The sequence below is a fragment of the Haliaeetus albicilla genome, chromosome 20 (assembly GCF_947461875.1).
Source record: "Haliaeetus albicilla chromosome 20, bHalAlb1.1, whole genome shotgun sequence".
Taxonomy (NCBI): domain Eukaryota; kingdom Metazoa; phylum Chordata; class Aves; order Accipitriformes; family Accipitridae; genus Haliaeetus; species Haliaeetus albicilla.
The window spans coordinates 3,016,814-3,035,026 of record NC_091502.1 but is presented as its reverse complement, the minus strand read 5'-3'; the positions used below and the strand labels follow the sequence as shown (position 1 = coordinate 3,035,026).

Here is an 18,213-nt window from a genome sequence, read left to right as displayed (position 1 = left end):
TTGCCTGAACAACCATATTTTGTACTCCTTGTGTGTCTGAACAAAACCACAGTCTTTAATTACATAATTGTATCCCGTTTCCCATCTCCAGGGATGGACAGGTACTCCGTACCTGTGTGCATATCCAGAATATGATCTGGGCTTTTTTAATGCAGACTACGACTGCAGCGTTTTCACTTAACATGACTTCCAAGTTCTCCTTTTGAGTATGGGAGTATATTACAGCTTGTTTTACATTAACAGTTGAAATTTAAAGTCACCTAAAATGCAGAATTTTTTTGCCAAGTCACTTGCATCCCTCTATAACACTTTCCACAAACTGTACTTATGCTTAAAAAAAGAGAAGAATTAAACACATGGAACTAGCTCCAAAGGGAAGACTGTAGACAGAAAAGTGTACTTGTTTGTACCTCTAACACTCACTCAAACCAGACAAATGCAGGTGATACAGAGGCAACAGTACTCATAAAAGATCAAAACTGAACTTGCAACATGTAAAACATCTGCTGAGTGTTGAACAGAGAGTTTGCCTTGAAAAGTTAAAGTCTGCTTTGAGATCGCTCCATCGAACAATTCTCTTCAACTGCTCTTGCCTGTGGACATAAACTCAGACAAATCACAGAGCATTACTCACTCTGGGCACGAATTTACTCGCTGAGAATAGGAATTTGTCTTATTTTCATTTGTTTCTTCATATTATTTTCTTACTGAAAGTGCAGTCTAAGAATCAAATTCTACTGTAGATGAATGGGGACACTTCTCTACCAGCAATGCCTAGCTGTGCTGGGACAGATGTGGCTTTGTTCACCTTGACTTACACTCTACTTGCACCACACAGTCGACAATTTCAATTTAACATTTTCAGAGTATGGCCTTAATTCTTCATTACTTTTTACCTGCAGCTACTTTTTATATTTTCTGCTCTGCACTGAATTTAGCCATGTACTGTGAAAGAAATAACAACTTTGTGACTCATGTAATATAAACTCTCAAAAGTCACCACCTTATTTATTTAAAGAGAACATGAGTAATCATTAATGAATTCTCATACAGTTACTGCATACACAGGTCTGAGTAAACACCTCAGAACAAGCATGCTACACCCTGTTCCTTTATGCTGAGGCATGTGTCCCCTTCATCGTGGAAACTAACGGGCTTATGGGGGAAAGGGAATCATCAAAGATCACATTTTGAAAATACCTATTTAATATCAGACAGATAATTACTACTCACATCCACAGGCCACCACATAATTCTGCCTCAAGGAGTCGGTGGTGTACATAAACCCAATATTTAGGACTTTCAAAGTATGATCTGATTAAAATAACAGTCTAGTTCCTTTCATTTCCCTTGTGGTGGTTTTCTTTTTAGAAATTATTAAATAGCATAATTCCTCTAATGATTCATCTAGTTTATTTTTAACTAACACCAAAGGAAAATACAAAGGAAAGCTTCTTCAGCAAACGTGTTTTTAAAGGAGGAAGAACAGCTACATTGCACAATATGATAGAGTAATTTAGCATCGTTTAGAATAGTACATGCAGCAAATGACTGAAAAGATAGCAGTATATGCAACACTTCGTATTAACTTCATCAGTGAACCAGGTTCCTATCCTGGAATGGAAGCTCTGACTGCTTTATACATTATAAATTGGATACATTGTGATTTTGTAAATCATTCCTTTCACTAAGAAAAAATATCCCTCATGTAAAAACTTCAGTGCTTCCTACTGTGGGTGCCTCCAGTCTGAAAACCAGCAACTGAGAAATATCTGCACCAGAAGATATACAGAGAGCAGGTATTCGAAGAAGCCCCAAGGCAGCTTAGCACTTAAACATGTGGCATATCTGTTTTCAGCAAAGCAATTAACCAGGGGGGGATTCACTGCTCCCGTGATATTAAAATGCAGGCTGGATGTTTTTCTAAACATATGCTGTAATTCAAATGATCAGATTGTGGAGTAGCAGGGTTCAAATACATTGTCTTAATGGCCTTAAAATGTATGATTCAAGGACATACAAATTCAAGGAGACTAAATAATGATTTACATCCTTTACTCAACCAGGTGACTGAAAGCAAGTTTTGGTTGTCATCCTGCATCTCCTGATTTACTTTTCAACACATTCTTGATAAGTTGCTCTCTGGCACTCCATTAGTAATGAATCCCACTTGCCAACGGGGTAAAACTCACTCACCTCTAAAGGGACAGGCTGATACCTTCATCCATATGACAGTACTCTTCCAGTACCCTCTGGGACTGGGACTGGGACTGTACCCTCACACTGCTTACAGTCTGAACCAGGCAGGCACAGAGGATGACAGGCTGACCCAGCACAACCTGATGAAAGCCTTGTCAGTAAGGGATGGGTCTGGGGTTTTCACCCAGATTGTAACCTGGAGGTTTCAGATTGAGTTACACTAGCTAGACTTAGCTTTTTTGGTATTCCTAACACAGATACTTGTATCAAAATTATTAGTCATTACTTGGGGCACTGCAGAAAAAATGTGTACCTTGCCTACGTGTGTATTCCTACATACGGGTTGCAAAACAGACAGCAGTGTCTATTTGCACACATTAATTTCATAATTGCTAATGAACTGACACTTAACTAACAGTGGACTCCGTCCCCAGTTTTCCATCCATAAAAGAAGTGAAGGAAGCATGTATTCTTAGCGATCCCAAACACACAAATATTTCATATACTTAACTGTAACATATATCACATCATCAAGGCGCCATACAAATACCATTTCCCACAGCTCTGTGTAGGACAGGCTGGAAAGCTGTGGCAGAGGAGCAGAGGTCATTCATCACAGGCTGACCAGCCATCCAACAAGCCGCAGGAAGAAAAGCTATAACGTGGAAACTCCTCCCTGTCCCACCACACAGCCTGTCAAAAGCCTCAGCACCGCTGGGTGACTTTGGGAGCCCTGGCTCTGCCGGACAGCTCATGGGTTACAGGTTACAGGAGAGAACATTAAAACAGCACCAGGACAGGTAGAGGAGGTGTGTTAATCCATCTCATCCACAGCTGCTGCTTGAAAATTCCGTTGGTACTGGCACTGCACCCCAAAACATTTTCAGATAAACCTGGAGAGAAGTAAATTACCCTTTCTTTCCATTCAACCCAGGCTGTACGCTGGGTACACAGAATGACATAATATCCTTCCTGAAATTAGAGCTGCAGTGAGGACCAGTATCCTTCAAAAGCGACCAGTTCCTGAGACCGCCTTGCAAACAACTGCATTTTCCTAATTGCCACAGAAACTATCTTTTTCATCTCTTTTAAAAGCTGGCCAAAGAATTATGTATTGTTTTCTTTATAAATGCGATAAAAGTTTCATCACTATATCCCTGTACTTCTGCCAGAGTTTGACAGCTACAGATATAAAGGATCTTACTGAAAAGCAACACACAGAAATAGCCACTCCATTTAACTGCCGCTGGTCAGAAGCTCACACAAATTTCTGTAATATTTGTCAGACATAACAGTAAACGATTTTAACTCTATGCCTGCCCCTTAGATAGCAGAATCAAACATCTTTTTGCAAGCTGTCAAGAAAGTGACTGTTACCTTCAAGATTTTTTTTTTTTTCCATGACAAATACATGACATACTCTTTTTCCACGTGTAGGACCACATCCACTTTGCAAACTGGTATTCTTGGAAACAGGGTGCTGTACAAAACTACGATTAGTACAAAATTATGTATTGATTTGCTTTTTAATCTGGAAAAATCTGTACAGTTGGCTTTTATTTTTTTATCTTTGCATTAACGACTCTGAACATGATTTTAAATTGCACGCACAGGCCAAAGGATTTGTTCTGAGGCCAATCTGCATTTAGCTTTAGTGCTGTAGATATATATTCAGAAAAACAAAATCAATACATCTGTAATGACTGCCTGGATGACTGCATAAGCAGCTGCAGAAAGCCAAGTCAGCAATTATTTTTAAGGATGTGTGACAAGTTTTCTAATCCTCTGACAGTTACACATGCTTGTTTCCAAAGGATGTCATCCCAGCTGCCTTCTTCCAGCTGCTCTGGACTTCTACTTTGTTTTTAACTGGATGATCATCTATTCTCTCCCTGTACTTTACCACAGGCAGGTTTTACCTGTAGCAATCAGAGCAGATGTACTGATGCCAGTAACTGCTCTGCCAGTTGGAAAAGAGAGACGAACTTCAGCACCTAAGCTACCACACAGTTTATGATTAAAAGACAATTTAGTTAAATAGCTAATCATGCACTAGCATTTGTCTCTTGGTTCTCACTGTATGTGTGCACGTGTAGAAACAGAAAGGTATGAATGACTATTTCAGACTCTGGCTCTACTCAGATTGGTTCAGAATAGAGACGGGAAAAGAGCCTGAAACACAAGGCATTAAAACCTGTTCCCATGTGAAAGCGGGGACCTGCAGACCCTGCCACGCCTCCAGGCTAAGGAGCGCTTCTGCCAGTTAACTCACCTTGCTGAATTTTCGTCAGTAGCTGGTGACGGGCGAGAATCCTGCTCATCCTGTAGGGAGGGCGCCTGGCGGTTTGATCGAATCGCATGTACATCTCCTGGCCCTCAGGTGAGACCGAGTTCAGGTAGTAACAGCCCGTGCCCGAAGTCCTGGGCACCTGCTTAAACATCTCTGCTCCTTTCAAACCACCCCGGCCGGCCGTCTCCACGGTGGCTATTCCAGATTCTAATCAGGGTAATGAAAGGAGGGGAGGCAACGAGCCCTAGGGAGCTGAAAAGAGCAAGCGCTTTAAAGGAAAAAAAAAAAAAAAAAAAAAAAGAGTGCCAAAAGCTACAACTCAGGATTCCTGCTTCTCCCACATGATCCGCACGGGCCAATCGCTCCCAGTCCAACCCGTGGCAGCGAGCGCGGCAGGCTGGGCCGTACCGTATCGTACCGGGCCGGCTGGCCTGCCCCGGCCCCGGCCCCCCCGCACCCCGGGCGGAGGGGGCTTTACCCGGCCCGGAGGGGCTGCAGCGGGCCCCTCTCGAAAGCCAAGATGAAAAAGTTGGAAGCCGCTCAGGAACGGCTGGTTTGGGGTACGCGGGGCTGCAGGAAACCTCTGCCTCCTCTGCAGCCCAGCCGTCGACTCATCTCTGGAGAAGGTGCCCTTGCCTGTTTTCGAAAAAATCACAGCCCTGTTTGCCAAGGAGAAGTGCGTTTACGGAAGGGCTGTCTGAATCCCCAAAACCGCACGGTACGACGAGCACTGGAACAAATGAAGCCCTTGGGATAAAAAAAAAAAAAAATCAACGCCTAGCAGCAGGCACTCAGCAGTAAACAAAAGCTAAGAGTCCCTAGTTATTAGTGTTAAAAAGAACTGGTCATAGCCTGAAAGAGGGGAAGGGAACGGAGACATTCTCTCTTCTCCAGGTTCCTCACCATAACATCTTTTGGGTTTTTTTTAACAGACGGAGGGGCATCTGTTTTCGTTCAGTCTTACGTATCAACCACTGAGTTTGCAAAACATGCCATTTCTTTAGTTAATCAAATGGAAGCAGAGCATTGCTGTTTTTATCAGCAAGCGGGCAGCAAATCTGAGTAAAAATATACCGAAAATGCCCTCCTAGTATGGCTGTCAAATAATTTTCCATTACATTTTAAAATACCAATATTTTGGTTTAATACACACCTAGCATGAGCTGATTTCTGAGGGAGCAGACATCTTGCCAGGGAGTTTTGTGATCGAGACAGTTTCTGATATGAGCGCTGCTGGCCCACGGGAAGCAATTTCACAGCCCTGGAGATCAACTTCACAGTATCACAAAACTGGAAATGAAGACAACTCGGAAGGCTCTTCCCCCCCACCTGGCTGAGTGGGCTCCTGCCAAAACCCACGGGCAGGCAGCAAGGCAGGGGAAGGCAGAGCTGATGCAGGGGGAGGCTGGCCAAAACAGATCCAGCACGGATCCTGCCTGGCTTGGGAAGCGTGCTGCCACCTCCCAGATCCGTGCCCCTTGCCACGGGGCCAGTGTCAGGCTGGGGGACGGGGAGCCGACGGCGCTGCTGGAGCGGCTGCAAGCCCTGGGCTCAACCCCCATCCCAACCCATGGGGGGATCTTCACCTCCCCAGACTCCACTTGGACATCTACCTGCGGCGACATTATTGTCTGCGTCCTGTTCTCCGGCCTTGAGGCCAACAATATGTCACGACATGCCTTCCTACAAGGGAGCTCTCCTCCCACCCCCAGCCTGGATGAGGCTGCCCACTGGGGCAGGGCCGTGGGGTGGCACTGCCTGGGACCTGCCTGCTCACAAAGGACAGGGTCAGGCTAGCTTGCAAGGGTGGAGGTAGCCACCTAAACATGAGGGGGGGAAAGGAGAGTTGTCTCATTCACAATTCTTCATTAAAATTTCACTCTTAGGGCAGGGTTTTACTGCGATGCAATCTGTTCCCATTACACCATATGAATTTCATTCCTAATCGACGTGGGACTTTTGCAGTGCCATAAAATGGAGAAATGTAGTTCCAGGTACTAGAAATTTAAAATGAATGCTGTAGACTGAAAGCCTCCACTACCCGTTACTATGATCCACAGCACCTGCAAGTCCTGCACTTGCTGGGTTTTGCCCCAGGTGTGGCTGTATGGTCTTCTCGGAGACTCCCAGCAGGACTTCAAGCTCAAGACAAAAGAGGTGGCACCATACCATCTGTATCCCAAACAGGGCTGCTCCCTGGCAGCCAGGGAGTGGGAATGACCAGTCTCGCCCCTGCCTTGCTGTGCAAAGCGGAGAGGCAGGATTGCCGCACAGGTGCAAGTGGAGAGAGCCTGAGCAGCAGGGAAGGGATGGTTTCCATTCCCACCCCAGCTTGCCAAGTCAGCACGTCGGTCACTCGGCGGCTGTCTTTTGAAGAATAAATATCCCAGAGATTCCCGAGTGTCAATGATGTGCACAGTATTTCTCCAAAGAGACATTACCACCATGCGGGGAAATTCTTATTTGATTAATCTACAGTCCTTTGATCTAATTCTATTTATAAAATGCTATTGCTAGTGGAAAAAGCAATTATTAACATTTCATAGCACTCTGTTTCAATTTTCATAGGGATTTCTTTTTCTGTTGGAAAATGCATTGACTTTTTCAGCTAATGGGATTCTGCATTCTTCCTTGCAGTATTTCCAAAGACTAGGAAGAAGTTTAATAGAAATGCAACTCTTCAAAAGCCAGCCCAAAGAAACAAAAACCAAGGCAAGAGCCTGAGTAAGGGATTGACCAGGGAACAAGTCCATTAAGGGCTCAACAAGCCCAGTTACGTGCTTGTAACAGAGAGCAAAGCACCAGTCCCAGTGCCCATCCTTCCCAAATCCCCCCCAGGGGGTAAGCAACAGGGCAAGCTGCCCCCCCAGCTTCCCCAGCAGCACATCTCAGTGGTCACGAAGGGCAGAATGAGGAGCCTCCGTTGCAGGGTGATGACTGTCCCTTCCTCCTGGACAGGAGGGTCCAAACACAACCTCAGAGCCGGAGGGCTGCTCCAGGCTTGGTGCTGCCGAGCGCTGCCCTTGCTGAGGATGAATTGTTTGGCTCCGGTCCAGCACTTACATAGTAGTCAAATAAAACAAGAAACAACAAGAGTTAGCTGGTCTTGCGGTGCTCGTTTGAAAGCTCCTGTGCCTGAAGTTGTGCGTGGCGGAGCAAAGAAGTAGTCCTCGTTGCATACTTTTAAAATGACTGTCTCCTCATTCGGTGACTGCCTTGACACTCACTGTTTATTTTCAAAAATGCGTCATTCAAATGAGGAAAGCCCTTTGGCCGTCAATCTTTCAGACAAAAAGCACTACAGAAGCCTAAGCTGTTATATAAGAGTGCTAATTAATATTTCAGTCTCAGTCTACAGACTGTTTCTGGAATAGTTAATAGAGCAACACTGAACTTCATGCTAATGCATCTCATAAAAGCACTTCAAAATAAAAGCTTCCCCATTCATTTTACAAAGGCTAAGGGGGAGCTCCAGCACACACCTGAAATCGCAGCCTGTCACGACAGCAGCACAGCCCACAAAATGGAAACTCAACCCCACATTCCCATGTCATGACCGATCCACGCAGGAATGGAGATTCCTTCCAAAAACCACAGCTGGAATTAGTGATTTTTTTTAATCTGAATCAGAAATGTCCACACATATCTATAGTGTAATACCTACATGTCACATCTAGCCTGACAATCGGTGATTTGATGGATACTGAAATTTGCTGGAAGATCAGGAATCTTTACTTAAAGGCTTATTAATACAGCACAGCGCTACTGACACCTGCACAGTATTAGTATAATTGACAAAGTCAGCTCAAGGATGCGTACTCTCGTCTGTATGCATTCATAGGCAGAACTGCAACACTTCATTTTCTGTTCATTGATTTTTATATCTTTTTGCCACCTTCTCTCCCTGAAATTGCATTTGGTGTGAGAGAGAAAGAGTAAACTATTCGCAGGAAAACAATGCCCCAGGGCTACCCATATCTACCGAAGTATCACAGGCAGTACTTGAGATCTGCTCCCATTTCACTGAGAGCGGGGTGCCATAATCAGCTGGAGAGAACAGCGCATTGTACTCTAGAAATGCTAAAATATATCTGGTAATAAATTATCCACTTACAACCAGCTTTTCTGAGCAAAACAACAGTGTGAGTTTCTACACACCACCTTGGCCGTAGAGTATTATTCACATAGGCGTGAGGCAATGCTATAGGCAGTGGGGTAGTCGAGGGTAAATTGAGATGAACGGCACTTTCCCACTTGTATTTCCATATATATAGATATGTAACAGGACTGCTTACTCACATCTTAGAATGCACCCCTCCTAATTAACTGTAAGATCGATCCACGATGTCGTAGCTGGCTCGGAGTTCTTTGGGTTTGGATTGAACCTGCAGTTCTCACACAGTAATCAGCCACTTGATCTTCTCGCCCTGACCCATTTCCCTTTTATTGTTAGTTGCACTTATCTTGTTATATTGCATCTAAAATTAAATGGCAACTTGATAGCTTCTCTTCATTTGAAAGCACTGGTGCTATGAGAACAACACAGCTTCCTAACCACTGGAGGAGCACAGTTGTTATTAACATTAGTGACATGTAGTTAGAAGAAGCCGGAAACTCTTGTTTCCAAGTCACAGAAGAAAAGAAATCAGGCGTCTGCTTTTAACTTGTTGATCTCTGGATTCCCTTCTATAATTCTGCAGGTAGAAGAACAGTTCAGTTTGCTGGATTATGGCCAAAACTCCAATATCCTATACATGCAATATATCCTATATTCGATATTGGAGTCCTAGCCGCATATCTTTTCCCTATCCTATCCACACATCTTATATTTCTTACCTGTATCTGCCTTTACAGATGCCTGCACAGCAGCTCATGTGTTAACAGCAGGCAATACCTCCTTTCTCAAACTTAGGAAGAGAAAAAAGTCATATGCAGGGAACCCAAAGCTGTGTTTATGATGAGGGTTTCACTTACTTCATGTGTTTTGAATCCTATCTCTGGGACCGAGACTTTTAAAAGCAGAAGTTCATTGCCTGCTGTTTAGAAAAAATGTTTTATGTTTGAATGCAGACGTTTGTTTGAAAGCTGAGCTGGGATTACTACAGGCTGCAAACTCATTTATACAGGGCATGAAACAGCAGGGTCTCCAGAACAGCCAGAAATGTTTCCCTCTGGCTCAGCGGCACTTTGACCGTCTTCCTGAGGCTGTGCTGGGGCGCCGAGGCTCTGTGGCTCGTCTGGGGCTGCCAGGAACCGGACTGGGGCAAAAGAAAAATAGTTTTTGTGAGATTTCAACATCGCTGGGAAGTGGGATGGAAGCGGCTAATAGCTGCACAACATTACAACAGAGGATTGTTTAACTGGAAAGCCTGATACTGATGTGTTCTGGAGGCAAGTCAGCTGCTATGTCAACTGTCTGATAGTGACTTTTAAAAATGAGTACTGCTAAGCAAGGCTTCCTCTTATGCATGAAAGACAGGCTTATAGACACCCTTGGTAAACTTCAAACCAGGAGAAGAGGCTTCTGAATAGTACATTATATCCTTTTCCTCTGTTGTAGCATCCCCGTTCCAGCATCAGAGGATTATCCATTTGCATTTTAAGATACACACGTTTTGTGAATAGCACCAGTATAAAAAGTATCTCCTGATTACAAAAGCATTAGTGGCCTCACCAAACCACAGAAGGTAGCTCTAATACAAGCAGAGGATTAGAAATTATATGCAGGCTCCGTACAACAATAGTGGTGCGTTTATGGGCACAAAGGATGGTAGGGAGAAAAGGGAGGTAACTGCCCCACCAGCCACCCAGGCAAACTTACAGAAATAAGGACACATGCAAAAAGCCAAGAATACGAGGGTCATGGCAAGACAGCTGAAGTGATTCCTCTCATCAGTCCTGCCATAGAGGAGCTCAGGGATGTTAAATCAACAAAATGAATAGTAACAGATTTGAAAAAGGATCCTCCAAGATACTCTACCAAGAGATCATAAAGAAGCTCAGCTATCAGGGATAAAAAGGAAAAGGCCACTTGTGGCTTAATGGCTGCTTAAAGACAGGAAACAAAAATAGTAATAAATATTCCACGTTCACAATGGGGTGAGGTCCCCAGTGGACTCCCACAGAGATTAGCGCTGGAACCTGTTTTGTCCACTATCCGTACATGATTTTTTATAAAGGGACTGAGTACTGAAATGGCAAAATGTAATGACGATACCAAGTTAGTCTGGCAGTCAAAACAGAAATTGGTTGGAGACACTGAAGGTTCTTACGATATTGATTGAGAAGGCATTAAACCTGTAGCTTTTGGGTGCTGATAAATGTACCAGAGAAAAAAAAACACCTTAAAGGTACACAGTGCACAGCGCACAGTGATGGAATTTAATGGAGCTATTACCACTGAAGAAACAGATCTTGGATACGTTTATGAAAATAAAACACAAGTGCTCAGCAGGAACAAAAAGCAAAGAGGCTTTTAAAACTTTTTAGAAAAGTAACTGAGCGCAAACCAACAAACATCATTATGCTATTACAAAGGTCTGCCCACCACTTGGTAATGCTGGGGTCTTTTCTTGCAGTGGATGAAGTTGGGAACAGTAACTGAACTGATCATGGGGCAGGTTCAAAAGAAATTAACATAAATCATATGTTTCATATTTGCATAGCTGACCCCTGGAAGTCATTGTTAGAGGATGCTGTGGCTGCCAGAAGTTAGAAGAGTTCAAAAAAAAGATTAGGTAAATTTTTGGAGAAAAATCCAGCAGGGGCCATTAAGCACAAAATTCCAGCTCATGGCTCAGGACCTCCCTGAACCACATGAACGGAGGCAGGATATGTAATATATACACCATCACTACATGCTTATGCCAGTGTTATATTTTTCCCAAAATAGCTGCGTCTGCCTGCTGGCTGACACGCAATACTGGGTTGGATGGAGCTGTGGTCTGACCTGGAGTGGCCAGTCGGTATTCTTACGTGAGCTAACCAGCCTGCGCCCACCCCGTGAACTATGTAAAAGTGGGATCCTAACAGCATTGCTAGTGCATAAATGCATCAAAATAACCCTTCCTGTGGTCTGTGGCTGGAGCCTGCGGAATAGCCAGCATTTCCCTGGGCACAACCTCTCCATGCCCTCTTGTCACATTTGCCAGTGAAGCGTAAGCCAGTGGTCTGTTGGCTGCAACGAGGATGTGACCTTCCTGTCCCTTCTGCTCTCCCAGGGGGTTAGAAGGGACCAGGCACTCCTGGCTGGTGGGTAAAGTCACTGGATGGGGTCGGTTGTTTCGACCAGTGCCTGGCTGCTAATTTAGGCATTATGGTCTCATTCCTGTTCAGTTTTAGACATCACATTTTTTCTCAGTCAAACCACACCAGCTTATGAATATAGAGTCCACTGGCCCTAGCTGAACTCTTCACAAGCCAAGAATAGCCAGCAACCCGCAGTGTGAAGTCCCTAAAGACAGTGGTTCTCAACAGTAAATTAAAAAAAAAAAAAAAGTTGAATAAATAGAGTTCAAAATAGAGGTCAAAAGAGAGGAAGACATTTCAGGTGGCAGACCTCCTCTGCCAAAGTATTCGGATAGTGTTATGACAGGAATGAGCTAAAAGTAGTTTCCATACCCTTAGTGCAACTCCATCTGCTAAATCTATGCCCAAGTTCCTAAAACTAAACCCACAGGAAGTGCATAAATATATTTAAGTAGTGGTGGGCTAACATACATCCTAACCTCCCAGTCTCACTAACAAAGTGTTTGGATAACACAGTGATAACATAAGAAAGTGTTTAGATAAACTTAGTTTCTTATGTTATCCAAATACATTGTAAATCCCTACACAGCCCTACTGCTGGTGTCACTCTGAACCACATGCAAACATTCCTATCTCAGCTGAAGGTTCATGCCTTTGCAGACTTCATGTGAGGGCTTCACTATTTATTTTCTTTTCAACAGGACTCCAGTACCATGGTGACGAAATGGGCAAGAGAGGAAATATTCAGGTTTTGATCTGGTTTTGAGAGTGGGTTTTTTCATCTCTCTGTGGTAGAGAGACAATGCCTAAGTTAGATTTTGTAAAAATTAAAATAAAAACAAGACAGAACAGAATAGCTCTTGGCAATGCTATTTCAAACACAGCAGCATGGGACTGATGCATGGGAACATGAAATTCTCCAGGCTCCTTGAAATCAATGAATATTCACTGCATGACTTCAGTCTCTGGTCCAGTGACACAAATGGACACATGATGGTTAGGGCACAGGACTATCTGGCAGTGACTTGCTGTAAGACTTAAGACAAGTTCTATAACCTGTCTCTGTACCAATTTTCTAACTGATAACAGTAATCTTTGCCTTGCTTAACTATTTTGGTACCTACATGTAAAAAAAAGGAAATATAATTTTGTAGGCAGATTAATTTTCCTTACAAGCAATATCAGTCCACTGGATGCAGGCTAAAGTCTACTGTAACCGCATGAACCAAGGAGAAAATAAATACCCTTCAAAATGGTCCTACACCTGTAGTGGGTTCCTTCAGACGAGACACTTATTGCCTAAACTTGCAGAATGCCACAGATTTCCCAATATGTTATTAAATGCATGTTATCAGATCTTATAAATACTGCGTAACAAGGATGTAGTGTTTGTACATGTGGCTCTACAGAGCAATATGCACTAACTGGTAAGCTGGGTCTCAACTCTAGGGCTGGACTGCAGCCTAGGACGCAAGGAAGTACTCTGCAGGATGCATATAAAGCATTTTGTTCACAGAGAGTTAAAATGTCTCCCTTTTTTCTACAATCCCCAAGCCATCACCACCAAGACAGCCACTAGGTACAGCAAAGCCATCCCTTGCTGCTTACCTTTCCTGGAGACCCAGGAAAGCTGGGGTTTTGGCTGATGCATGGTGGAAGTTTATGCTATGGTGGTGTGACAAGGGTTCCTGGGGAGGGACGCCCTCTGCAGAAGCGGGTGACCCTTTCTTTCTGCCTCCACCTCTCCCATCTCCCTAACGAAGCAAGCTGAATTAAGCCTTGTGGCAGCCAGCATCCCTGGTACAGTGCAGGACCATCTGGCCTGACACGTGGCAGTCCCGTGCTGTTGCTGCAAGGGCGAGTGAGGGCACTGAATCCAGCACAGAGCTGAGGTCCGTCCCCATGGCATCTGCGTATGTGCTTGCTCATGCCCTGGAGAACAGCGCACATAACGTTTTCTTTCCTCCCCCTGATTACCAGCTTGGGCATCCCAGAACCAGAACAAAGGTCCTGCATGGAAAATAGTATGGATGAGCAGTGAATTTGGTCACTAGCCCAGCTTTAAGGCTGACCCACCATATGACTGCAAGTGCGACCAACAGACTTGCACACTTAGCTGACTGCATAATTTCAGCCATACTGGTGCCTAATTAGCAACCTCACACATAAAGAAGCCAGGGGGACATTCACCCAAAGCTAGAATTTAGCGTAATCTACATCAATTGCTCTGTACAGTACATTAGTTGCCTTGTATATTTGAACAGAATGCATGACGCCCATAGCTTTTAATCCCAAATAATTATTTTTTCATATCAGCAGATTTAGAAGTATCAAACAGTTAGATATATATTTAGTTAGTTATTTTCCTAACCACCCCCCCGCCCCAATAATCCCTGGCAGACCTTCCACAATAAACAAGCAGTGAAACGGTTTACAATATAAATAGATATTCATGAACTGGACAAGTCCCTGACCAGGATTTTCTGTCTCACAATCAACTGCTCTGTGCATAACTTAAGCTTTCCATTTCTAGACTTTTTATGTCTTTCTTGAACTCTTTTTTTTTTTCACTCACAGTTTGCACTGTGCTATATAGACACCACAGAGCTGATGTGTCTCATTGGATAAAGTAATTTTGGCCAACAAGCTGCAGGTGGTTTTTTTTTTACAGAGTGGAAGCCTGCCAAATAGCAGGAGCAACGCAGAGGAAAGGGCTTCCCATAGCTCCCTTGCCAGCCACCACACTGCTTCTCCTGAGAAAGAGCAGGCAGCCTGCTCCTCTCCTTCCCCCCCAGCCTACCTTTGGAAAATGCTTCCAGTGAGCAGGAAGGACCAGAGAGAGCCTAGAAGTGCAGCAATGCAGGCGGGGTGAATTATTCTCCAGCAGACGTTCCCTCCTTCTCCCCATCACCCCCCGTATCAGGTGTACTGCCTTGGAGCATATTCTTTCTCCACCTCTCCCCTCTCTAGCTCTGTACACCTACACGCTCCCTTGCACATCCTCCTCCCTCCTCCAGCAACCACTTACCAAGACTTCTTCTCCTTTGTTGATTCCCCCTCTGTTCAAAACAGGCAGACCAAGAGAGCTGGTTGATAAGGTCCATACCAGCCGTGAGCTTCTTTTTTACTCTCTCAACTCCGGCGTGATGAAAATATTGCCGTCTACCCTCTGTTTATCCTGGCATCCTATCACGTCCCTCTACCAGGCTTCCTCCCTGTCCCACTTACTGAATATACAGCTCTCTTTCAAATCAACCCCACGGTGCTCCTCATTTGTTTTTGTCTACTTAAGGTGTTGCTCCATGTTTATGGAATGTAGTTTTACTGGAAAAATTCCTTGGCCAAAACCTTCAAAAGGAACTACTCATCTTGGGCCGATTTTCCATGACACTTGCAAAGCTCTGACTTTCTGGGAGCGTTGGTTTCCTCAGTCTGAACATAAGACCTCTTTGAAGTATCTCAAGTTGAGCAACTAAAAATTGCAGAACTGAAATTGCACCTGACCTTTGAAAAAGGTTGGTCCTGTTTATGTTTGCTGAATTTTTTTCCTCTCTTTCAATTAGATTTTGACAGGTAAGTGCTGTTCTCAGCTATAAGGACATGAAATTAAGGCAAAACTGGGTGCTAAAAAAAGAGTTTCCAGACCATGCTACTGTGGAGGTCTTTTACTCCAAAACAGAATTCACTGATTACCATGTAAGTGCTCAGGATTTGCACTTGCGTAGCAGAGATCAGAACTGGCTTTAAAGTACTTTGTATGTACTGTTTACTTGGATTGCAAAAGAATGAACCAGAGATTCATGAATTTCAGTCTTTATTTTTCCTCCTTTTATGTCCTGGGGAGCTTACGACAAATAATATACTCACTGGTTCCTAATATGTTACCAAACATAATAGGTTGGATGATAAATTAAAACCAAATGGAGTTCTGAACGTTTTGCTTTCAAACCACTAGTAAGCCAGTATTGCTTTAAAAATAAACTTTGTTCCCACTTTGCTCAGACTAGTGACAGTTCATGTGACAGGGAGGCAACTCTGGCCGTGACACCTATGAATGATTTGAAAATAACTTTTTAAAATAGCAATTGTGATGTGAGGGATTACACGTCTCCAGAAGATTACAAACGGGAAACAGACTCTGCGTCTCACCAGCTTAGGTGTAGCTCAGCTAGGAAGTGCAGAGTCACATCGTAAACCTCCCTCTTACTTTGTTCCTAATTGGCAGCGTTGTTAACAACATCAGCACAGAACTATTTATGAAACCTGGAAGCTAAGAGGTCATACCATAAACTTGTCATGTCCTTATACTCTTTCCCAACTACCCACTAGCAGCTGTTGTGAAAAACAGGATACCCGAGGCTGATGGACTTTTGCTCTGACCGAGGACACTGTACCAAGTACAATAAATATTCACACATCGGATAACTAACTAGTAGTTTGAAAAGTGAACCTCAAAACACACTTTAAAACACACACTACAAAATCTGTACGGCTGCTGCCCTTGTTGCTTAGCTAAACCAGTCAGGGATCACAAATAAAATCACGCAACTTTTATTACGATAAATTCGGTATGCCTTCTAAAGACGTGTAATTTACAGTCTGCCTCCCCAGAATAAACTGAAAATGGAGAAATACATTTATGCGAGGTTCCGGTACACCGGCTGGTTACTGTCGGTACATGTAGCTTCAAGGGCATGTTCAAGTGCCACTGAAGTCACAGGCGCCTTGTCAGCTCGATCTCCTGCTTTGCTTACTTGAGTAGGTACCTTAAAACGAAGCCAGAGATGCTCTAAGCAGCAATCTCTGCAATTAAACTTCTGCAATGCTAGTGGCTCACTGATTTCCATATCAAATGCACTCAGGTGGCAGCTGAAGAGATGGCTTTTTCCCCGCCTGTCACTGATGCAGGCAGGTCTTTGGTGCTGTCACTTGGCTAGGATTATGGAAAGAAATAAGCACCACCAGAGGGCAAGTCATCCCCCTTGTCTCACACACCTATTTCAGGATGACAGGACTTGCTTTCAGAAGTACCTATTTCTGTCTTGACTGTAAAGGACCTTGTGTGACTAGCTCAATCCTTTTAGCAGGCATCCCCACTAGACTCACTGCTTTCAAGTCAGGGCAGACACTTTTCACCCTGTACGTTATTTATAACACAAATCAAGACTCTGTGGATAGAGCATAACATAATGCCTGTACTCTGAGGACTAAATGAAACCTAAGTGGAAAAGGAATGAAGATTTCTTTTCTCAAGTATTTCTGTCAGTCAGTACAGCTTAGCTGACTTGGGGGCTACATTCCCATTTTGGGATCCAGCCTTGATCTGGAGATCAAGTTGAAACTGTGCTTCATGCCACATACCTCAGGAAAGCCAGGGAAATGCTGACGTGGATTGTATTCCCACCTTCATCGGCAAGCCAAGTCTTAGGACACTGTCCTCGGGAGGGGTGTCTTTGTCTCTACCATTTCGCTAGCAGGGTCGGCATAGAGAAAGACTGAAAACTGCTATGTGCTAAGGGACCCAGGGAAGAATTAAAAGTTAACTTTACAAGAACTACTGTATTCCACAACCTCCTACTGATTATTCCTACTTATCATGTTATTGCTGACTGTTTTGTCCCCTGAAATTGTGTGGACATGTATGTTGTACTCAGGCATCTAGTGGCAAAACTAACTGAGAGACGAGACTTCCGGTGCAAAACAATGCCCTCTATTAAAGAAGTCAGTCATTAAATAAGAGCATCCATAAATAGAAAGGGTTGTAAAAACAAATAGGGGAAAGCATCTGGTTTGCAACATCTTTGCACAATTTGCAGTAGCTAAATCTGGACCCAATTAATGACCTGTTTATTTTCCAAAATTTCAGTAAAATGCCTTGGCAAAAACTTAATCTGTCTCTGGAGAACGTCTTACTTCCTTCCATATGTTGCCCGATCTGTCACAGCAATAAACTTCTTCCCAGTTTCAAGATCCTTAACGATTGCACCAACTGATGCTTTCCATAAAAGAAGAGATAATGGTTCCAGCCCTCTGAAAGTCATGATCCTCCCTTAAGAGAAAGCAACACAGAGGAGTGAAAGAACAAGTGAGTGCTCTGTGTTATAGCCTCTATTGTGACCTAGAATCCAGCAATTTAAAACAGTTCCTACCTACAACTCATCCCAGTTGTTTTATAATCCGTCTGAATTTGATAGTTTCTTTAAAATGCTGCCATGCCATGATTAATGCATATGCCTTGGCTTTGTAACACTTGTCCTGCTGTCCTTGTTGTTTAGGGTGCCTTCAAAAGAAACAGCTTAGGCTGTTTTGTAAATACATGGTTATGGTTTTGTATAAAAAAACTCAGATGTTTCAGAGACAATTTTTTTCGGTGCTGTCTTGTCTAACCTTGATTCTGGAATGTATTTGATCTCTGTTTGAATCAGATTCAGTATAGTATCCTCTATTTTATTATATGCCAGAAACATGGATGTTCT

The 18,213-nt window shown here is 43.6% G+C and overlaps 1 protein-coding gene across 6 annotated transcripts in view; it reads right to left on the bottom strand.

The window, feature by feature from the left end:
• Positions 1 to 18,213, bottom strand: part of STARD13 (StAR related lipid transfer domain containing 13) — a 302,653-nt gene that overhangs the window by 118,352 nt on the left and 166,088 nt on the right. The window contains exon 1 of one of the 6 annotated variants that reach the window (XM_069808022.1): positions 4,472 to 4,792. The exons of the other annotated variants lie outside the window; for them this stretch is intronic. Within the exon in view, the coding sequence (XP_069664123.1) occupies positions 4,472 to 4,640 (169 nt within the window). The 5' untranslated portion in view covers positions 4,641 to 4,792. Of the gene's footprint in view, positions 1 to 4,471; positions 4,793 to 18,213 lie in introns of those variants that run through there. 6 annotated transcript variants of the gene reach the window in all.